The following is a 24,152-nucleotide window of genomic DNA, read 5'->3' on the forward strand; positions in this document are numbered from 1 at the left end:
TGTAGTTGAAATATAGATTTGGAAGTTACTTAGATTCGGTAAAAGGCCGTTTTGGCTTTTTTCTTAAGTTCTTAAGTGACATGTGAAAAACCACTGTTTCCATAGGATCTGCACCCCCCTTAGTGAATCCACCTCTGCCTACCACTTTTCAACCGGGAGCTCCTCTTGGGCCCCCTCCAACTGGAGGACCACCTCCAGTGAGGGCCCTTATGCCTCAGAAATCAACACATAGAGCTGTGCCCCAGCCCACCTTTAATTCAGCTAGCAACCAAGAAGGTAAGCAAGACAAAAACCAAGTCACGTCCTAAAGTTTTGACTCAGTGTGGAAAGATGAATATTATCTGAATTCCGTGCATTCAAGTCATATTCTAACAGAAAATCTAGTTTTTTTGGTTAGGGATGCTCCTCAGGAATTTAGAGTTTAAAAAAGTTTCTCGGTATTCCACTGCCCTATTCTGGGCTGTGGAATAGCTTTTGGGATCACTGTTGACTTTTTTTGTTGCTGTGCAGATTTTAAAAATCATGGCTATAAAGTTACATGTCTATTGGGAGAGGGAGGCAAGAGAGGAACTTTTGCTTTTCTGGACATGATGTTAGAACTATCCTTTTAATACATTGGCCCTTTTTTATGGAAGCAGTATTTTGCTTGCCACCCTTACTGTAAATGTAACAAATATTTATGAGCCTAAATAAAAAGTCAAATATACAAACATTTTGATGTTTTATAGTTTTAAAGCATTGTCTTCAGAGGTAACTTTAACATATAAGTTTATTAATTTAAACAAAATATTTTATAAAGTAAGAAATTTGATTTTAGCCGTAATATAACCATTGCAACAAGATTGGAAATAGGAAAACAGAAGAGGAGGGGAAAAAACCACTGCTCATATCCTACTACTCAATATAATCAATATTATCATTTTTGTATTTTCTTCTACCATTTCCTTTTTTTAGTATTGTTAGTAGGGAAAAAACTGACCTGTGTATAATTTGAAAAGAATGGTGTTAACAATGAGTAACAAAATGACAAAGCCATGTCCCACTGGTTGCCACGTGATAATTTTGAATATCAAGCTACAATAAGTATTTAAACTTTTAACCAACTAAAAATATGCTCAATGTTTTTGTTTGTTTCTACAAAACAGTTTTACTAAGGTTTTCTGTATCAACTCATGGCTAAAGACCTGGTGGTCTTGAGAATTGGAAAGGAGTTACTAACTTTATTGAAACTATTAAACTTACCTATTTGGTGTTAAAACTGTTAAAAGTTAGCACCTTTATACTTAGGTGCTAGAGGTTGATGCTATTCATTGATTTTAGTTTCTTCTGTACCCAAATTAGAGCTAATAAATAGCAGAGGTACCTAATGATAAATTTTTATTATTCATTTTAGTGGTTGTTTGCCAGACCAAAGCAATTGTTCTAATTAATATATATCACCTTAAAGTTAACTCTAGATTCTACTCTGTTCCATATTTTTATTTTTTTAATTTATTTTCTTGTATTCTATTTTTTTTGAATTTTATTTTATTTATTTTTTTATACAGCAGGTTCTTATTAGTCATCCATTTTATACACATCAGTGTATACATGTCAGTCCCAATCTCCCAATTCATCCCACCACCCCCACCCCACCCCACCCCCGCCACTTTCCCCCCTTGGTGTCCATACGTTTGTTCTCTACATCTGTGTCTCAATTTCTGCCCTGCAAACCGGTTCATCTGTACCATTTTTCTAGGTTCCACATATATGCGTTAATATACGATATTTGTTTTTCTTTCTGACTTACTTACATATTTTTTAAAAAAGGTTTTTATCCTCATAAATTTATTTCATCCTTAAATAGTATTGATTTTGGTGACTTATTTTAGTGCGTACTGCTCCTTAGAAGTTTTTAATGCTGCTCTCACAACTGGTAAAATCTTTCAGACAGTATATAATTTTATAAACTACACAAAGTACCATTCTTTTTGGAAGCTTATAAAGTTATTTGAAACTTTTATATATTTTGTATATTTAAAATCTTACATTGTTTGAAAATTTTATTTCAACATTTCACATTTCCTGGGCTGTGGTTTTAAACTATTTGTCATTTGGAAAGTTATCATAAATTTTAGACATTAGCTCAAATCTTGCAAAAGTTATAATAATGGTTCTAATTTAAATATTGTTAATAAACTTCCTTCTTAGGTATTATACCAAATACCAATAATGGATCTATGGTGGTTCACAATAGTTATGATGAAATTGAAGGCGGTGGCTTCTTGGGTGAGATGCTATGAAAGTTTTTTTTGTTTTTTTTAATATGTGTTCCTTGTAGGAAACAAAGAAGAAAACTTCATAATTATGTCACACAATGATACCTACTGTTAGCATTTTTTATCTCCATGCGTTTAGATTTTTTGTTAGGTTTTTTTCCCCTTTAGGATTGGGATTATGGGCTTTATTACTATTATGTTATGACTGAAGAGTATTTTTGTCAGTTAAAATCTATTTAAATTTACTTATCCAGTTGAACATTTAGTATGTTTTAATTAAAGTTGTTTTGACTTAAATTTTAGTCTGAATACAAAGTTTAGTACATGATATGAGATAGAAGAGTAAATTAATTATACTAAACTTATTTTTGTGTGTTTACAGCTATAGTCCACTTTAGCTAGATTTTAATCATTGCTCTTACTTTGTTACTAGTGTTTATTTGTTTTATTTTACAAAATTGATGAATGAAAGTATTAAATTACCCAAAGGATTTTGGAGTTATAATTTCTATAATTTAATGGTTCTGTGTGTTGATTTAAAGTACTCTGGAGTGTAAAATAGAACTTAAAAGTTACCTTGTTTCTAGCAACACCACAGCTTACTAATAAGAATCCTACAATGAGCCGAAGTGTTGGATATTCATATCCCTCCTTACCACCTGGTTATCAGAACACAATACCACCTAGTACAACAGGAATGCCACCTTCTTCCTTGAATTATCCAAGTGGTCCACAGGCATTTACTCAGGTATACTTTTTGTTTTTGTGTTTTTACCTGTATTCCACTTCAGTTTAAACTGTATTCACATGGAAAAATTTTAGGAAGGTATAATGAACATTTTTAACCAGTTAGAATGATAATGAATATTTCATAAGGCCTTTGTCCTGTTATATATCTCCAGAACCAAAAAATTGACCAGGAAATCTAGATTACAGTGTTGTTATTTAGAGAGAAATTAAGTAACCAAGTCCTTATACTCTTCTCTTTTCAACTGAAGACATTATAAAGGCTACTTACTTTGAAATTATGTATCTTTAGACTCCCTTAGGTGCTAATCATTTACCTGCAAGCATGAGTGGATTAAGTCTACATCCAGAGGGGCTAAGGGTTATCAATCTACTTCAAGAAAGAAACATGCTTCCATTGACACCTTTGCAGCCTCCCGTTCCAAATTTGCATGAAGATATCCAGAAACTCAACTGTAACCCAGAGTAAGGCTTCAAACAGCGCTTCTTATTAAATAAGACATTTTACCTGTTCTAAAATTCTTCCAGATTTTTTTTGAGCTTTATGTGTTACGAACAAGCTATACAAATGTATTAATTTATGAAAGTAGTTCTGCATGCAGAAAACAGCACTTTGTTAGTTGCTTACTTCATATTTGAAATGTTCTAAGTCAAGAAATAGAGTTGTAACCCCTGATCTGATAGCTACTCTTATCAGCTCTAATGGGACTATGATATTCATTATCATTATGGTGATTACATTATATTTTCAAAGTCCAAAGGACAGAGACTTGATTCTATATAATCCTTTATTTGCTCTCATTTTAAATTGTTTTTCATAACCAACATAATTATAATACTCTTTTCTCTCTTAAAATTGATTGTGAGTTTAAGTGTATATGAAGACTTTCTGATAAATTGAATTTTGTTATTTTAATTTTTTATTTATTTTAAAAATTTATTATTTATTTGGCTGCATTGGGTCTTAGTTGCAGCATGTGGGATCTTTCTTGTGGCATGTGGGATCTTCCATTGCGGCGTGTGGGCTCTTCTCTAGTTGTTGTGCACAGGCTCCAGAGCGTGTGGGCTCAGTAGTTGCAGTGCTCGGGCTCCAGAGTGCGTGGGCTCTCTGGTTATGATGTGCGGGCTCCAGAGCGCATGGGCTTAGTTGCCCTGCAGTATGTGGGATCTTAGTTGCCCAACCAGGGATCGAACCATCGTCCCCTGCATTGGAAGGCGGATTCTTAACCACTGGACCACCAGGGAAATCCCTGAATTTTTTTTTAAATTAATTAATTAATTAATTTTTATTTTTGGCTGCGTTGGATCTTCGTTGCTTCATGTGGGCTTTCTCTAGTTGTGGTGAGCGGGGGCTACTCTTTGTTGTGGTGTACGGGCTTCTCACTGCAGTGGCTTCTCTTGTTGCAGAGCACAGGCTCTAGGTGCACAGGCTTCAGTAGTTGTGGCACACAGGCTCAGTAGTTGTGGCACGGGGGCTCAGTAGTTGTGGCTCGCGGCTCTAGAGCGCAGGCTCAGTAGTTGTAGCACAGGGGCTTAGTTGCTCCGTGGCATGTGGGATCTTCCCAGACCAGGGCTCGAACCCATGTCCCCTGCATAGGCAGGCGGATTCTTTTTTTTTTTTTTTTTAATTAATAGACTTTTACTTAAAAAAAAAAAAAAGTATTTATTTATTTATTTATGGCTGTGTTGGGTCTTCGTTTCTGTGTGAGGGCTTTCTCTAGTTGCGGCAAGCGGGGACCACTCTTCATCGCGGTGCGCGGGCCTCTCACTATCGCGGCCTCTCTTGTTGCGGAGCACAGGCTCCAGACGCGCAGGCTCAGTAATTGTGGCTCATGGGCCTAGTTGCTCCGCGGCACGTGGGATCTTCCCAGACCAGGGCTTGAACCCGTGTCCCCTGCATTGGCAGGCAGACTCTCAACCACTGCGCCACCAGGGAAGCCCCAGGCGGATTCTTAACCACTGCGCCACCAGGGAAACCCAATTTTGTTGTTTTTAAATAGTCTTTTTAAAACCTTCAGCCAAACTGAGCTTTTCAGCAATACACTTAACTTTTTTTTTTTTAAGATTTATTATTTATTTATTTAATTTATTTTTGGCTGCATCGGGTCTTAGTTGCAGTACTCAGAATCTTTCTTGAGGCATGCAGGATCCTTCATTTCAGTGCGTGGGCTCTTCCTTGTGGTGCACGGGCTTCTCTAGTTGTGGCGAGTGGGTTTTCTCTTCTCTAGTGGCACGCAGGCTCCAGGGTGCATGGGCTCTGTAGTTGTGGCATGCAGGCTCTAGTTGAGGCGTGCGTGAGCTCAGTAGTTGTGGCACGCAGGCTTAGTTGCCCTGAGGCGTGTTGGATCTTAGTTCCCTGACCAGGGATTGAACCCATGTCCCCTGCATTGTAAGGCAGGTTCTTTACCACTGGACCACGAGAGAAGTCCCAGTAATACACTTAACTTTGCATATGCAAATTTGGGTCATCACCTTGAAATTCCAGTGCAATCTAGATTTATATAAAGAAAAATAAGTTCTTTGATAGTCTAGACTGTCTTTGCACAAGCTGAGAAGAAAATATATTTTAGTTATATAAAATGGGATTATAACCGTCTTCCCTTTCTTTCTGAATAGGATTTAAATATTTAACAAGGATAAAATTTGTGAGGGCCTATTGAAATACTTCATTTGTAATCTGATCCAGTGTTAAAATGTGTACCTTTTAATAAGTTTTTATTTTTGTCCAAAAATAGTCATGGTAACAACTGACACATGATTTTTACGTTGATATAGGTTATTTCGATGCACACTGACTAGCATTCCTCAGACTCAGGCCTTACTGAATAAAGCCAAACTTCCTTTGGGACTGCTGCTTCATCCTTTTAAAGACCTAGTGGTATGTTTTACTAGCGAAAGTAAATATCTTGTGGAAAATTATCTTGGTGGTAAGGAATTTTTTATAATAGTGCAAGAATTTGTTTTAGCTATCTTTAGGAATTTGACCATTGGCTGATTATTTGTATTTCAACCAAAAATATTATCAAACACTTTCACAAAGAGATAAAATGAACATATTGTTGAAAAATTCAGGAGGTACTGAATAGAATAGAGAACCTGAAGAAAATAAATAAATGAACCATACTATTTTAACAAGTTGTAAATTGTTTACCCATTAAAATACTTTACCCATTCTCCCAGTTCTTCCATTCTTGGAGTAAATTCTGTTGCTTTAAGAAGCTGTTTCCAAAAAGAAGAAGAAAAGAAAATACGCCCTTCTACTTTTGTCCTAAGGCTCTGGGACCTTGACATGTGACCACATACGGTTTGAGAGAATCAGTCCATAAGTGAAGTGACTTTCCCATAGCAAACCTCCTTTTGGTAATAGGATTGTATTGCCTTTACTGATTTTTGACTTTAACTTTAAATCTTTTAAAACGTAGGATAAACTTTAAATAGGAGCATAATTGCAAAGTCCAATAAAATATTTAAATATAATTTAACCATACCTTACTTTGTGACAATTCTTTTATGAGAACTTAGTAGCCTGTTAATATAACATGAAGAAACTTCCTAATGATTTAATTAGTCATTTTTTTAGAATATTGATCCTTCCTTCACCATTCAGCTCACAGATACGTTGTAAATTTACTATGTTGGTTTTGCAATGTAAACTTTTAATGAGAATATAGATACTTTTTAAAAGGCAAAATTTAATGAGAATGGTCCTGGGGGAAATCACTAGGGTTTAAAAACCAATACATTTCATTACATAATTTTTTGCTTGGCAGCTTGGACACATTTTTTTACCTTAGTTTTTTCTCTAAAATTGTAATATCCCAACAATTACTTGGAAGGTATGGATTAATTGCTTGACCTTTAGACATGATCATCATTGCCTTTAATAAATTAGTCCTTTTTTTTCAGCAATTGCCTGTGGTTACCTCTAGTACAATTGTGAGATGCCGTTCATGCAGGACATACATCAACCCTTTTGTCAGCTTTCTTGATCAAAGGAGATGGAAATGTAACTTATGTTACCGAGTCAATGATGGTATGTTTTTTTTTTTTTTAAACATTTAAACATTTCTACATGCGTTGTAGGGAAGTCAGATGACACAAATGTGAAGTTAAAAAACAAAACAAAACCTGGTCTTATTTACCCGTAATCCTTTCACTCAGATATAACTTCTTTTAACTTTTTTCTAGGCATTTATACTTATATATAAATAATTATATACTTCTTAAGCAAAAAATGTGATAATACTACTTTGATACCACTTTTTTACATTTATTCTATTGGGTATATAATAAATGGCATATTTCATGGTATTATTTAAGCCTGTAATTTAAGAAATATTTTTATTTAGAAATTGTCCCATGCCTTTTCTCTAGGGTGAAAGAAAATAAGTCCGCAGAGTAGCTGCCATTAGCTTCATTCACTGCTGTATGAAGGGAGGTGGGCAGTGCTAGAAGGTTAGTTGAATGTAGTTTTTTTAGTAACTGATGAGGAGGAGATCTTCTTCAGTAACTGTTTCACAATTTATATTTGAGGAATATCATCTAACCAACAACATTCTATTAGGATTAGAGAAGAAAAAAAGGGCATGCCGTTACCCACATTGAAAATTTGGTCTCTGTTTAGAAGGAAATTTCATTAAGCATTGGGAAATAGAGGAACTTGAGAGATTTTTTAAAACCATTTTTATTGTTTGTGTTTTTAGAGTAGAAGAAGTGAGGGTAGAAAAAGAGCATTCTTTTTACTCTGTAATGCAGAAAATATATGTATTTATAGTGTTTAGTACACCTTTAAAATCTTATGTATATATGCTTCAATATATGAAATTAAATTATAATAAGGATGGAAGTCACTTTTGTGTGCAGCCCAGACCATTTCATGAACTATGGCTTACCCTTTAGCATATATAGGAATTTTAATTTTTAAACAGTTACTGGGAAGACAGATGCAATGATAATTAACACATTATTGACCGGGGGGATTTTTGCAGAAACTAACGCCTGTGGCCATAATATGTCTCTGGTCAAAAATGTGTTAATTTAGAAAATACTCTTTGAGCACTAGTGTTTTATAGGCAGTAGGCAACCGATATTCCATAGAGGTCTTATAACTATTGAAACTCACCATACCCTTAGGCTTTAACCTTTGAAGTATTTTACCGTAGCTTTCTAGGGGCAACCAGAGTCTGTACATTTCATATGTCAAATGTTATTATCCATGTACCACTGTGAAATTTAAGACAAAGTTTAGTCTTGCATTTAAGAAAATAATTGGCATTTAATGAATTTTTATCATCCTTTCAAACTACTTTAGGAAAGCAGCTTTCCAAGAATTAAGAGAAAAAAGGGTATTAGAAGATAGGGAAAGAAAAATCATAGTGCTTGTGGTTGTAAAAGCAAAACATACTTAGTGCCATTCAGTGTGGAGGGGAATTGAATGGGACTCAAAAACAAAGTGTATTTAGCCCTTAATATTTAGTCTATATTGAATTATTTATAAATTCCTAAATTAAGAAAACAGCCAAATGCAAGCTATATTAAACTTAATCCTTTCAGTTTTAACATTATATATTGTTAACTCACATAGTTCCTGAAGAATTCATGTACAACCCTTTGACCAGAGTCTATGGAGAACCTCACAGAAGACCTGAAGTTCAAAATGCTACTATTGAGTTTATGGCTCCTTCAGAATACATGGTAAACTTTCATTTTTTATATAGCACAAATATTTCATTATACCTGGTTTTAAATAAAATATAAAGTCCTTTAACCAAAATTTTATATTTTTAATTTATAAAAGTTATCCTTGTTCATTATAAAAGTAGTTAATTTGTATATAAGGGTAAGTTTGAAAAGTAAAAGTGTATGTAAAGTTCCACTTACGTTTCTTGGGCATCCATCCAGAAACTTTCATTATAATATTGGGATCATACTTACTTTTAGGTCACTTCCAGTTTTTTTCTGTTACAAATAATGATGTGATGCACATCCTCTTTGCAACTACTTTTATACACTTGTGTGAATATCTGAGGTCTTGCATTTGAAAAGATAATAATTATGCCTAATGTTTAACTAGCACTATGCATTTTATAAAGCACATATATTTTTGATCATCACAAATAACTCTTAATTAAGCTGTTAATCCTGTTTTACGGATGTGAAACAAATTTAGTTAGGTGACTTTCCAGATCTTTAGCAGGTGCTAGAGGTCTCATAAAAATTTAGGACTTTTGACTTGATTTCTCTTTCCCCATGCAATAATTGCCTCTAAGGAAAGGGAATATGAAGATAAGATTTAATACCAACTTTTAATATTTTATTTTAGTATATTTTTGTGGGATAGTCTCTATCTGGTCAATTGGGGACATTTTAGTATAGATATTACAAAGATTCAGTCTCTTTTCATCACATAGAAATTTCAGTGTAGAAAACATTTTTGTGACACTTAAATGGCTGGTGATCGCTTTCTGTAGTGTAGCTGTCCCTCTGTTGAATTAAAACCAAAAAATCAGAAGCATTTGTTCTTTTGAATTGGCCTTCCTGGGTTTCTTTAACTCCCAGGTTTTGTATAAATGGCTTCCTTTAAATTTGGAAATTTGCCTATAACAAGAGGTTTTCTTCCTTCCTGACTTACCTCTTGGGCAACAGGTTCTATGGATTTTGCAAGTGATATGTGCAAAAAAATATAAAAGTTAGTATACTACACGTGGAGTTCTGATTGTGGTTATTTGGTGCTTTTTATTTTATTATTATTTTTATTGAAAACAAAATACTTTTTATTTTGAGATAATTTTAGATTTATAGAAGGGTTTCAAAAATAGCACAAAGAGTTCACCCAGCTACCCCTAATGTAAACATTTTACGTAGCTCTAGGACAATGATCAAGCTTAAATTAACACTAGCACAACACTATGAATGAAACTACAGACTTTACTTGGATTTCACTAGTTTTTCCACTTAACGTCCTTTCCCTGTCCCAGGATTCAATCCACATTGCATTTAGTTTCTGTTCCTTTAGTCTCCTCCCATCTGTGGCAGTTCCTTAGCTTTTCCTTGTCTTTCATGACCTTGAGCTTTTTTTTTTTTAATTAATTTTTATTGGAATATAGTTGCTTTACAATGTTGTGTTAGTTTCTGCTGTACAGCAAAGTGAATCAGTTATACGTATACGTATATCCCCTCTTTTTTAGATTTCCTTCCCATTTAGGTCACCACAGATCACTGAGTAGGGTTCCCTGTGCTAAACAGCAGGTGCTCATTAGTTATCTATTTTATGCACAGTAGTGTATATATGTCAATCCCAATCTCCCAATTCGTACCTGCCTCCCCACCCCCCCCCGGCTTTTTATTGAATTGAAAACAAATCTTTGAACTTGGAAGTTTAAAATATACTTGTACATTTTTCTGGAACTTGGCTGAAATGTGTTGGTTAAATAACCAGCTCAGGCTAACTTGATTTGTCGTTTTCAGAGCTCTACATTTCCCTAAATTGTGAAATATAATGTACATATGGGAAAAGCCTATGAAACATAAATATATAGGTTACCAAATAATCATACCACTGTTGCACCACACAGATCAAGAAATTGAACATTGCCGATACTCATAAATGCCTTTCTGATCACATTTCTTCCTCTTCCTGTCCTAGAAAAGATACTCTTCTGACCTATGATAATCATATCCTCATTGTCCTTTTTCTAAGTATGCATCTGAAAAAAACTTCTTTCTATATTATTTTCTTAATGTATTATTATTTATTGTGGTCTCCACTTAATCTGTAAATAATGCTTATTTTATTGTTTTGCTATATATAGACACGACAAATGGTAAGTTTAAATTTAATTCTGTTAATTGTATTTAATGAGATCCTTTTTCTCCTTCAGTTACGACCACCTCAACCTCCAGTGTACCTTTTTGTATTTGATGTGTCTCACAATGCAGTTGAAACTGGATACTTGAATTCAGTTTGCCAGGGTTTGTTAGACAATCTGGATTTGTAAGTATCTTAATTCAGGTTAAATTATAAACTAACGGTGTTTGTAAAATGAATAAGTAGTTTCAAACTATATTTTAAAAGTTATGTAATTATGTTCTAAAAGTCCACTTAAATCAGTACATAACTTTAGGCCTCACTTCTCTGAGAAACATTATTTTAACTTGTTATTATGGAAAAATTTCAAATAGAAAGAATGTAATGAAGTTCCAGGTACCCAGCCTTCAACTTCAATATTTTTAGCATTCAGCTGTTCTTGCCTCATCTAACCCTTCCCTTCCCCCTTTTTTCCCTAGAGTATTTTAATACAAATCTCAGTCAGTATATCATTTACCTAGAAATACTTGGAATTATTTTTAACCCTAACTAAAATATGAGAATCACATCAAACAAAATTAGCAATAATTCCATAATGTGATATAATACCCAGTTCAATTTTTGTTCCTGGTTGTCTCCAGTATGTCTTTTTACTGTGGGTTTGTTGAAATAAGAATCTAAACAGTATCTACACATTGCATTTGCTGGTCATATCTCTTAAGCCTCTTAAAATAACTGTACTTTAAGTGGTTCTTAGATACTTAGTGTAACACGTAAAAGCCAGTGTGACCTTTCAGTGTAATGAAATACTATTGTGCTCTTGTGTGTAAGGAAGAATGTGTAGGACCAAATCTCATCAGAAGTGGACTAACTCCCTCACCTTGGCGAAAGGCATTCTTGTTCTTATCAGCATTTGTATTTTTAATGTTGTAGGTTATGTATGGGGATTGTCTGTTGATGAGAGAGTTCACTGACTCACCCAAACATGAACAACAAAATGAAAACTAGTTTGTCTTTCCCCTTATGAAACTATGGTCTACATATTTAAGTTCTTCAAAAACAGATCTTTTTGTTGATCTTCTAAAATGAATGCATTAAACAATAATTGAAAAGAGGTTTGGGCAATTTTTGTTTTAAAGATATGCAGTTCATAAATTTATATTACATTTTAGAGTTGGTGTATGGTAATGTTTTTGAAGTATTTTTTATAAATTAAAATCATCCTCAAACTTTTGTATATACTTTCCAGTATTTTTTATATATCATTTCCTAAGTGATTGATATAACTTTATATAGGTGTAATGAGTTTTGGATTCCTGTATTATTGCTGGGTTTTGTTGATTATTTGACTTATATATAGTGTTTTCTTTTGAGTAGTGTATGTTTTCATGGTGATTAAACATTGCACGGGTTAAAAACATTTATGTTGGGGCAGTTTTCATAACACAGAAGTAGATATTTGTATTTAACTCTTTGCAGATATTTTAGGTATATATGTATATGGGAAAACTATAAAATACTCTTCTGAATTTGTTTTTAGGCTTCCTGGCAACACTAGGACAAAAATTGGCTTCATAACATTTGATAGTACAATCCACTTCTACAGCCTTCAAGAAGGTCTATCTCAACCTCAGATGCTAATAGTTTCAGATATTGAAGGTATATATTATATACTTAAAATTATTGAACTGCCTGAGGAGTTTTTAGTTTTAGAAATATTTCATGACTGTTCAACAAACTAGCAGCATATGGTATGATTCTACTGTACTGAGGAAAACCTTGAGTATAAAATCATAAGATTTTTGGAATTGTAAGAGTCCCTCAGTCAAATCTCTCATTTTATAGAAGAGGAAACAGAATTATGGAGGTAAAGTGAATTCTGAACAAGTCAACAAAAAACAAGTTAATGTTAAAGCTCATTCAAGAAGTGTTTGAGGATAGACCTAGATTAATTGAACAGAATAGAGAGCCCAGAAATAAGCCCTCACATATATGTTCAGTTGATTTTTGATAAGGACGCCAAGGCCATTCAATGGGGAAAAGACAGTCTTTTCAACAAATGGTTCTGGGAAAACCAAACATGCAAAAGAATGAAGTTAGACGCTTACCATAAACCATATAAAAAAAAATTAACTCAGTGGATCAAAGACCTAAACTTAAGAACTAAAACTGTAAAACTCGTAGAAAGAAACATAGGGGAAAATCTTAATGACATTGGGTTTGGCAGTGATTTCTTGGATATGACACTAAAAGCAGAAGCAACAAAAGAAAAAATAAATAAATTGGATGTTATCACTGTTAAAATACTTTTGTACATGAAAGAAAACTGTCAAGAGAGTAAAAAGAAGTCACAGAATGGGAGAAAATATATGCATATGCAAATCACACATATGATGAAGGATTAATATAAAGAGCTTCTCAACTCAGCAGCAACAACAAAAAAACACAATGCAAAAATGGACGAAGGACTTGAATAGACATTTCTCCAAAGATGTACAAATGGTCAATAAACACATGAAAAAATGCTCAACATCATTAGTCACTAGAGAAATGCAAATCAAAATCACAATGAGATACCACTTCACATCCATTAGAATGGTTATTATTTTTTTAAAAATGGAAAATAACAAGGGCTGGCAAGGATGTGGAAACATTGGAACTGTCTTATATTGCTGGTGGGAATGTAGAATGGTGCAGTATTATGGAAAACAATTTGGCAGTTCCTCAAAAAGTTAGACATAGAATTACCATTATGAGCTACCAATTTTGCTTCCCAGTATATACCTAAAAGAGTTGAAAGCAAAAACTCAAACAAATACTCATACACCAATGTTCATAGCAACATTATTCACAATAGCCAAAAGTTGGAAACAACCTAAGTATCCATCAAGAGATGATTGGTTAAATAATGTGGTATATATATATAATGGAATATTATTCATCCCTAAGAATGAAATTCTGATGCATGCTACAACATGAATGAACCTTGAAAACATTATATCAATACTAAGTGAAATAAACCAGACGCAAAAGGACAAAGATTATATGATTCCGCTTATATGAGGTACCGGGAATGGGTGAATTCATAGAGATATAGGTTAGAAAGTAGATTATAGATTACCAGGAGCTTGGGGGAAGGGAGAAATTATTTAATGGGTACTGTTTAGGATGATGAAAAGGTTCTGAAAATACATAATGATGATGGTTACACAACATTGTGAATGTACTTAATAGTACTGAATTGTACACTTAAAAATGATTAAGGTGGAGCTTCCCTGGTGGCGCAGTGGTTGAGAATCTGCCTGCCAATGCAGGGGAAACAGGTTCGAGCCCTGGTCTGGGAAGATCCCACATGCCGCAGAGCAAGTAGGCCCGTGAGCCACAATTACTGAGCCTGCGCGTCTGGAGTCTGTGCTCCGCAACAAGAGAGGCCGCGATAATGAGAGGCCCGCGCACCACGATGAAGAGTGGCCCCCACTTGCCGCAACTGGAGAAAGCCCTTGCACAGAAACGAAGACCCAACACAGCCATAAATAAATAAAAAATAAAAAAATAAAAAAAAATTTAAAAGTTTCTTCTAAAAAAAAAAGATTAAGTATATTTTGTATATTTTGTATATTTTACCACAGTTTAAAAAATTAACTCCAAATGGATCATAGATCTGAGTATGAGACTAAAACTATAAAACTGTTAAAAGAAAACATAAAAGTAAGTCTTCGTGACCTTGAATTAGGCAGTGATTTCTTAGATACAACACCAAAAGCACAAACACCAAAAGAAAAAACAGATAAGTTGGGCTTCCTAACAATTAAAAACTTTTGGATAAACAGCAAGGTCCTGCAGTATAGCACAGGGAGCTATATTCAATATCCTGTGATAAACCATAATGGAAAAGAATATGGAAAAGAATATGTATATGTATAACTGAATCACTTTGCTGTACAGCAGAAATTAGCACAACATTGTAAATCAACTATACTTCAATAAACTAAAAAAAATTAAAATTTTTAAAAATTAAAAAAGATTAAAACCTTTTGTGTTTCAAAGGATGCCATCATGAAAGTGAAGAATGAGAGAGTGAGAGAAAATATTTGCAAGTTACGTATCTGATCAAAATATATATCTAGATTATATGAAAAACTTCTACAACTTATTAAAAAGACAACCTAATTAAAAAGTGGGCAAAGGATTTGAATAGACATGTCTCTATTCAATACACCATACTCAATATTCTGTATATGCAGTTGGCTGATAATCCCTTGAAAAGATGCTCCATATCATGAGTTATCAGGGAAATGCAGATGAAAAACCACAGTGAAATGCCACATCACACCAGTTAAAAAAAATTCTCAAAACCAAAATTTTTTGCTGCTCTGAGCATATCTGAATAGCTGGGAAGGTTCCATGAGTATTGGTTTTGGGGTTACAAATAAATTTTAATAAGTAAGCAAGTTTGCAACTATAAAATCTATGAATTAGGGGGATTGACTGTACAACTTTAAAATGAAATAGTTGAATAGAGCCCCCTTCTGTCTTGGTTGTTCCAGGTCTCACAACAGAGCAGCCAAGTCAGTCATTCATTTCCCTTATCTATTTACCCAGGTACTTATTTGGCATAAAATAAAATCACTGAACAGGTGATTCTGATGATGGGCCAAGTTGTGAATTTACTGATATGGTCCAGCCTCTCAATTTTATACATGAGCTGATAAGTGGAATATCCCTTGCTGGATGTCACATAGCAAAACTTTTTTTAAAGGACAGTGACAAGTATTTGCAAGGATGTGGAGAAATCGGAACCCTCATTAACTAGTAGTAGGAATGGAAAATGGTGCCGCCATTAGGGAAATCATTTTGTCAGTTCCTCTGGAAGTTAAACATAGAGTTACCATATAACCAGCAATTTTACTTAATAGGTATATGCTCAAGAAAATTAAAAACATGTCTATACTGTAAAAGCAACTACACTTCAATTTTTAAAAATTGCTAAATATGAATTATTAAAAATAAAACAATACAGAACATGTCCACACAAAAATGTGTACATGAATGTTGGTAGCAACTCAGCCAAGAAGTGGAAACAACCCAACATAAACAAAATGTAGAATATCCATACAATGAAATGTTTTGTTACTCAGCAATAAAAAAGAATAAAGTACTGATAAATGCTACAACATGGATGAACCTTGAACACATGAAGCTAAGTGTAAGAAGCCAGTCACAAAGGACCTCATAGTGTGACTCCATTAATATGAAATGTCGAGAATAGGCCAATCCAGAGACAGAAAGTGGCTGCCTAGAGCTGTGGGAGTTGACGGGGAATTGAGGAATGACTGGTAATTGGTGTGGGGTTCCCTTTTGGGATGATGAAAAGGACCTAGAATTAGATAGTGGTGGTAGCTGTACAACTCTGTGCATATATTAAAAAATCACTGAATTGTATCTTCTGCAAGGGTAAATTTTATGGTATGTGAATTATGTCATAAAACTTTTATTAAAATCTGTTTAAAGAAAAAGGAAGAAATCTAAAGAATAGTACATTTTTTATATGATAGTTAAAGTAAATATTTAATGTTTCAAATTATTTGTTGGTGTTATTTTTCATGAACATTATGATGAGCCTTATTTTTGTAATTTTTTAATAAAAAATAAACAGTACAAAAATGTAGAAAGTGAGACCCCTCATAGTCCTGCATCACCACCCACATTTCCTTCACAGTTTGCTTCCTTCTAAGAAAGGATATTTAATTCCTAAAAAAGAACAAATTTGAATCCTGAGAAGCTCTTCTGATGTGGCCATTTAGCATACCTCCTGATTCACTTGACTTTGTAGTCCCATAAGTAGAATGGGGGCCTTCTTTATGAGAAAGTATGTGCTTTATGAATGACAGAGCTGTTGGTGGGCTGTATTACTTCCATGTCAAGACACAGAATTCTTGTGTGTCATCTTAGTCAACTTTTTTTTTTAATGCCAAGAGTGTTTCTTTGGCTGGCTTCTGGGGCTAAGCAAGAATTCTAAAGCAGGATTCTAAATTGTCTTTAACCTAAGAAGCAGAGTACTTGTACAAACCCTTACTGAGTGCTTGTGGGTCAGTATTTTCTATTTGGGAGGCTATTTACCTTTTACATGGTAATAGATAAGCTGCAGTAAAAGCCTAAATCAGTGCTCTTTTGGTGACCCTGAACATACGTAGACATTGCTGTACAAATGGAGGAGGTGGCTCTTCTCTTAAGTATGGGGGTGGTTAATTATATCACTGTTATGTATTTGGAACATCTTTAACAATTAAGTTTTGTTTAAGAGAAATATTTATTTGTTCTTTCAGATGTTTTTATACCTATGCCAGAGAACTTATTAGTAAATTTAAATGAAAGTAAAGAGGTAAGGGACACTTTCCTATCTGACATGTTTAATTGAAATGTTGAAGGAATATATTTTAAAAATGAACTTTAAGTAGAATTTTGCTTCTCTCTGTGACATTTCTAAGATGTGTAGCATTTTATATTTGCAGTTAGTTAAAATTCATCAGATGAACAGCTTTTGATTTTGCCCTTGAACTGATTGCTTTTAAGTTTAATGTATCCATTTGTAGTAGGGTAGAAGATAAGCCTATTCCATAAATGAGAGAAACCTGAAGGAAACCTGCCTTGCCAGCCATTTGGGAAATTGGGAGGGTTGCTGAGATAAGCTTCTGGTCACTACATAGAAGCACTTTAGGCTGCTTTCAGTGCCCTTTGCTTTTCTGATTCACAGAGTGTCATTGGGGTCAGTTCAGAAGAAACTCTTATTACCTGCCTGGAAATTGCCATGACATAATACAGTGAGAGGTGAACAGAATGTGTCTGAAGGGGGGATGTTGTCTACCCTGTACATGCATATATGCCGTAGGGGTAACATTTTAACTAGCAAGTCTATGGTCTCAGCTGTTGGCAACGGTGACTTCGCCATAGTGTGAAGTATTTTTTTCCCATTAACTCTCTTTATTTGTACAACCTAACCTGAATAGGTAGTTGTTTTTTGTTTTGTTTTTCTTTTGTAGTAATATTACTAGTTGGCAAATTTACTGGCTATCTTAGATTTTGCAATAGGGAAGAGTTAAACGCACTTTGGAACTGAAAAGAATAAAGTGTATAGAGGTGATTGAGAAGGCCATATTTCATGGCATTTAAATATGTAAAATCTCTAAACTGATGGTTCTTTTGGATACATTTGGACTTATAGTCTTGCTGGACTACTGCATGTGCAAGAACTGTAAGGCCCCAATTTTGATTTGTCTTGCTTGCCAATTTATAATGTTGACTTAAAATGGCTTTCCTGTCATTTGACCAACTTCATTGTTTACTGTACTGTCTGTAGATTCTCTGACCATCATCATGACTCAATGTCTTGTCTATTGTATGAGTCAGTGACTTAATGTGAAAAATTTTTTTTATTGTAACACTCTTGAGTTTTCTTGCTTTATTTCACAAGCTCGTCCAAGATTTACTGAAAACTTTACCGCAAATGTTCACCAAGACCCTGGAGACCCAGAGTGCCTTGGGTCCAGCCCTTCAGGCTGCCTTTAAGCTGATGTCCCCAACTGGTGGTCGAATGTCTGTTTTTCAAACACAACTCCCAACTCTTGGAGTGGGAGCCCTGAAACCACGAGAGGAACCCAACCAAAGGTCGTCTGCTAAGGTTAGAAAGTCATCAAGTGCATGATAAGATTTATGCTGGTGCTTTGTCCCTTTGAGTACAGAGCTTATTTCAAATTTATTTTTCAGTTGTGAAAAGGAGGGAATATAAGGAAATGGATAAAGCGTTTCTCCTCTTTTATGTAGACATTTCTATTTTATTACATTATTTTCTATCTGATTCACCCATACCTTATGTATAGATCTTTAGCAGGCCATAGCAATGCCACCTGCCTTTGATGAGAAAGTCAGGCAGACTAAGAGAATGCTTGCCAGGGACAAAGTAGAACCTGGATGATGAATAAAAAGTAGTCATGGTTTGGTATATTGACTGCCATGGATTGCTTTTGAGCACCTTGTGTGTGTAAACTTAGTTTGAGATGTGTATTTCTCAAAAGATTATGATAGTGTGGCCATATACTGTAATGATTAGGGTGTCAGTCTTGGAATAAGTCTGCCTAAGTCTCACTGCTTTTTAGATGTGTGAGCTTGAATAGTTACATAATTTCTTTACCCCTCTTTTTCCTTATATTTATAAAATGAAAATATCGATAGTACCCATCTCTTATGATAGATGAAAAGTATTACATATGAATTTAGAAGCTTCCAGAATAATAATCATTTAATAGATTATCAAAATTAGTATAATAGATGTATTTCTTTTTAAAAGTAAAACAAAATAGTAAATTCTTAAGCAGGACATGTTTCATACTGAAAAAAGAGGAAATAACACAAAAGGATTTTGTAGAATGCCCAAGGATAATTGTTAACCCTTGGTATATATGGATAGGTGTATAAATTTTATGACAATTTAATGATTTAAAATTTTTTCTCTTCGTAATTATGAATAGGAAATTCACTTGACACCATCAACTGACTTCTATAAGAAATTAGCCTTGGACTGTTCTGGTCAGCAGGTAGCTGTTGACTTATTCCTTCTCAGTGGACAGTATTCTGATTTGGCTTCTCTGGGTAAGTTCTTCCTAGTGATTATTTTTCTCATGTGAATGTCAAAATGGTATTTTTATGATGATATGTTAAAGAGAGGACAAAGTGAAAGAATTCTTATTCCCTTGGGAAGTTAATTTAGTTTATAATAAACTTTATAGTCTTCTACTCTGAATATTTATAATAGAGAAATTTCTATATTACTATTTAAAGGGATGAAATAATTCTTTTTTGCCAATATCTTAGGAGGCTAAGGAAAGATTGATTCAAATGCTTGTAGTTACTCTGGTGTAGTAATAGTAGTTAATAGCAGAATTTAAAAGGAGTATGTGTTCTCTTCCAGGTTGTATTTCTCGGTATTCAGCAGGTAGTGTCTATTATTATCCCTCTTACCACCATCAGCACAACCCAGTGCAAGTGCAGAAATTACAGAAGGAACTACAGAGATACCTCACTCGGAAGATTGGCTTTGAGGCAGTCATGAGGATTCGGTGTACCAAAGGTGGAGGCACTTTTTTTTTTTTACACTTACAAAGGTGTAAATGTTGCTTTTGATATGAATAAATATACACATATTTTTACCTAGTCTTTTCTCATAAGATTTGTTCTTCTAAGGTATTGTACTTACTTTGATGGACTATGCAATTAAGAATAGAGAAGATACATATTGAAAAACTAAGCACTATTTTTTTTTATAGGAATTGCTATTTTTTAAAATTTATTATTTTATTTATTTATTAATTTATTTATTTTGGCTGTGTTGGGCCTTCGTTGCTGCAAGCTGGCTTTCTCTAGTTGCAGCGAGCGGACTTCTCATTGCGGTGGCTTCTCTTGTTGCGGAGCGCGGGCTCTAGGTGTGCGGGCTTCAGTAGTTGTGGCTTGCAGGCTCTAGAGCACAGGCTCAGTAGCTGTGGCACATGGGCTTAGTTGCTCCGCGGCATGTGGGATCTTCCCAGACCAGGGCTCGAATCTGCGTCCCCTGCGTTGGCTGTCGGATTCTTAACCACTGCGCCACCTGGGAAGCCCTAGGGACTATTTTGAATATACTAAAAACCACTGAATTGTACACTTGAAAAGTGTGGGGTTTTTTGTATGTGAATTGTATCTCAGTGAAAAAATATCTCATCCCCAAACAAAATAAAACATAATACTGATGGATTTTTATTCCACTTATTGAACAGTAGTAGTGGAAGATCTTTTTTTTTACAACTATTTTTTAAAATTGTGGTAAAACAGACATAACATAAAATTTACCATTTTACAGGACTTCCCTGGTGGTCCAGTGGTTAAGACTCCATGCTTCCGATGCAGGGGCGCAGGTTCAATCCCTGGTCGGGGAACTAAGATCCCACATGCTGCACAGTGCAGCCAAAAAATTAAAAATTAAAAAAAAAATTTACCGTTTTACCATTTTTAAGTATACATTTGAGTGGCATTAAGTACATTCTCATTGTTGTGCAGCCATCACCACCATCCATCACCAGAAGTAGGGTATCTTTTAGTTTGTGTTCTTCTCATTCTGCACCTGCTACTAATACCTTGCCACACTGTTGCTTCGGAAATAGTCTCACAGTTTCAGAATGCGTATGTTCAATATGTTTTTCAGGATAAATGTTTTGTGGTTGCTAAATGTGACAACTATTTTCTTATGAAAGTGGGAAATTATAATTCTTGATATTTCATTTCTTCACATTATCAACCTGTTTCTACTCTTTTATTCAGATTTTAAAATATTACTGCTCTGTAAAAGGGTGTGAAGCAATAATTTTTTACAGTGGAAAGTGAAATATGTAGCAAAAAATAGGTATCAAAAGATAAGGATCCACAAACCTGTCCACTGGATAGATGTTAAAATCTGTTGATCAAATGACGTGTCAAATGAAGTATCAGATAAACACTTAAGAGGTTGCCACGTCTCCAAACAGCGCACAGATATTGGTGTTACCCATAACCGATCAGTTTCCACAATAGCATTCTGTTTCCTTTTTTTTAATAGAAGCTTTATTGAGATAAAATTTACATATCATACAATTTACCCATTTGAAATGTACAATTCAGTGGTTTTAAATATATTCACCACGATCAATTTTAGAACACTTTCATCATTCCCAAAAGCTACCCTGTACTGATTAGGAGTCACTTTTCATTCCCCCACCTAGGCGACTGCCAGTCTGCTTTCTGTCTCTGGACTCACCTGTTCTGGGTATTTCATATTAATGGAGTCATACAATATGAGGTCCTCTGTAACTGGCTTCTTACACTTTAACGTTTTCAAGGTTCATCCATGTTGTAGCATATATCAGTATTTCATTACCCCCCCTTAAAAAATATTTCGTTTGTTTTTATTTCTCATAGTATTCCATTGTATAGATACCTCATTTTGTTTATCCTTTTATCAGTTGATGAATATTTGGGTTGTTTCCACTTTTTGGATATTATGAATAGTATTGCTATGAACTTTTTTTTTTTTTTTTTTAATTTTGGCCACGCTGTGTAGCATGTGGGATCTTAGTTCCCCAAGCAGGGGTCGAACCCACACCCCCTGCAGTGGAAGTGCGGAGCCCTAACCACTGGACCGCCAGGGATGTCCCTTGCTATGAACATTTGTGTAGAGGGTTTTGGACCTGTTTTCATTTCTCTCAGGTCTATACCTAAGGTATATACTTGAGTCATATGGTAACTATGTTTAGCTTTTTTTTTTTTTTTTTTTTAATTTTATTTATTTATTTATTTATTTATTTTTGGCTGTGCTGGGTCTTCGGTTCGTGCGAGGGCTTTCTCTAGTTGCGGCAAGTGGGGGCCACTCTTCATCGTGGTGCGGGGACCGCTCTTCATCGCGGTGCGCGGGCCTTTCACTATCGCGGCCCCTCCCGTTGCGGGGCACAGGCTCCAGACGCGCAGGCTCAGCAGCTGTGGCTCACGGGCCCAGCTGCTCCGCGGCATGTGGGATCTTCCCAGACCAGGGCTCGAACCCGTGTCTCCTGCATTAGCAGGCAGATTCTCAACCACTGCGCCACCAGGGAAGCCCTGTTTAGCTTTTTTTTTTTTTTTTTTTTTTTTAAATTGAACCCTGATGTAATAGTTTTTAATACTTTATTTATTTATTTAATTTATTTATTTATGACTGTGTTGGGTCTCTTAGTTTTCGTGTGAGGGCTTTCTCTAGTTGCGGCAAGTGGGGGCCACTCTTCATCGCGGTGCGGGGGCCGTTCTTCATCGCGGTGCGCGGGCCTTTCACTATCGCGGCCCCTCCCGTTGCGGGGCACAGGCTCCAGACGCGCAGGCTCAGTAGTTGTGGCTCACGGGCCCAGTTGCTCCGCGGCATGCGGGATCCTCCCAGACCAGGGCTCGAACCCGTGTCCCCTGCACTGGCAGGCAGATTCTCAGCCACTGCGCCACCAGGGAAGCCCCCCTGTTTAGCTTTTTGAGGAACAGCCAGACTGTCTTCTAGAAGTTGCACCATTTTACATTCCCACTAACAGTGAAAGTACTGATTTCTTCACATCCTTTTCACTACTTGTTATTGTCCTGTTTTTTTTTTTTTTAGCCATCTTAGTGGGTGTGATGTGGTATCTTGTTGAGGTTTTGATTTGTATTTCCCTATTCATGAATGAGGTTGAACATCTTTTCTTGTGCTTATTGGTTTTATTTATCTTCTTTGGAGAAATGTCTGTTCAGATCCTTTTTCCATTTAAAAACTTGGTTTGTTTGTCTTTTTATTATTGAGGTTTTTTTAAAAAAGAAATTTATTTATTTATTTAATTAATTAATTAATTTATTTATTTTTGTCTGTGTTGGGTCTTCATTTCTGTGCGAGGGCTTTCTCTAGTCGTGGCGAGCGGGGGCCACTCTTCATCGTGGTGCGCAGGCCTCTCACTGTCGTGGCCTCTCTTGTTGCGGAGCACAGGTTCCAGACGCGCAGGCTCAGTAGTTGTGGGCCCAGTTGCTCTGCGGCATGTGGGATCTTCCCAGACCAGGGCTCGAACCTGTGTCCCCTGCATTGGCAGGCAGATTCTCAACCACTGCGCCACCAGGGAAGCCCTATTATTGAGTTTTAAGTGTTCTTTATATATTTTTAGATACAAGGCCTCTATCAAATATATGATTTGCAAAATTCTTTCTCCATTTTGTGGGTTGCCTTTTTCACTTTCTTAATGGTACCCTTTAAGGCACAATTGTTTTTAATTTTGGTGATGTCCCATTTATCAACTTCTTCTGTTTGTGTTTTTGGTATCTTATTGTAGCATTAAACCACTGCTTAATCCAAGGTCATGAACATTTATACATATGTTGTCTTCTAAGACTTTTATAGTTACAATTCTTATATTTAAGTCTTTGATTTATTTTTAGTTAATTTTTGTATTTGATGAGGAAGGTGTTTGACTTCATTCTTTTGCATCTGGATATGCATTTGTCCCAGCACCTTTTGTTAAAAAGAGTATTCTCTCCCTGTTGAATTGTCTTGGTGTCCATGGCCCCTTGTTGAAAATTAGTTGATCATAAATGTGAGGGTTTGTTTCTGGATTCTGAATTTTATTCTTTTAATCTGTCTATCTTATGTCAGTACCAAACTTTCTTGACTGTTGTGACTTTGTAATAAGTTTGAAATTAGGAAGTATGAGTCCTCCCAACTTTTCTCTTCCTTACCAAGATTGTTATGATATTCTGGGTCCCTTGCATTTCTGTATGAATTTTAATTTCATCTTGTCAATTTCTGC

At 35.2% G+C, this 24,152-nt stretch overlaps 1 protein-coding gene across 3 annotated transcripts in view; it reads left to right on the forward strand.

The window, feature by feature from the left end:
• SEC24A (SEC24 homolog A, COPII coat complex component) overlaps positions 1 to 24,152 on the forward strand; it is a 62,285-nt gene that overhangs the window by 18,904 nt on the left and 19,229 nt on the right. For 2 of the 3 annotated variants that reach the window (XM_007172160.3, XM_057540220.1), the window contains 13 exons: positions 106 to 276; positions 2,191 to 2,268; positions 2,846 to 3,006; positions 3,298 to 3,470; positions 5,781 to 5,883; positions 6,912 to 7,038; positions 8,590 to 8,699; positions 10,886 to 10,998; positions 12,353 to 12,471; positions 17,139 to 17,194; positions 18,284 to 18,490; positions 19,338 to 19,458; positions 19,778 to 19,936. In XM_007172160.3, the coding sequence (XP_007172222.2) occupies positions 106 to 276; positions 2,191 to 2,268; positions 2,846 to 3,006; positions 3,298 to 3,470; positions 5,781 to 5,883; positions 6,912 to 7,038; positions 8,590 to 8,699; positions 10,886 to 10,998; positions 12,353 to 12,471; positions 17,139 to 17,194; positions 18,284 to 18,490; positions 19,338 to 19,458; positions 19,778 to 19,936 (1,698 nt within the window). Of the gene's footprint in view, positions 1 to 105; positions 277 to 2,190; positions 2,269 to 2,845; positions 3,007 to 3,297; positions 3,471 to 5,780; positions 5,884 to 6,911; positions 7,039 to 8,589; positions 8,700 to 10,885; positions 10,999 to 12,352; positions 12,472 to 17,138; positions 17,195 to 17,566; positions 18,222 to 18,283; positions 18,491 to 19,337; positions 19,459 to 19,777; positions 19,937 to 24,152 lie in introns of those variants that run through there. The other variant, XM_007172162.3, reaches the window with a different exon arrangement.

This window comes from Balaenoptera acutorostrata, chromosome 2, assembly GCF_949987535.1.
Source record: "Balaenoptera acutorostrata chromosome 2, mBalAcu1.1, whole genome shotgun sequence".
In the NCBI taxonomy this organism is placed as follows: Eukaryota; Metazoa; Chordata; class Mammalia; order Artiodactyla; family Balaenopteridae; genus Balaenoptera; species Balaenoptera acutorostrata.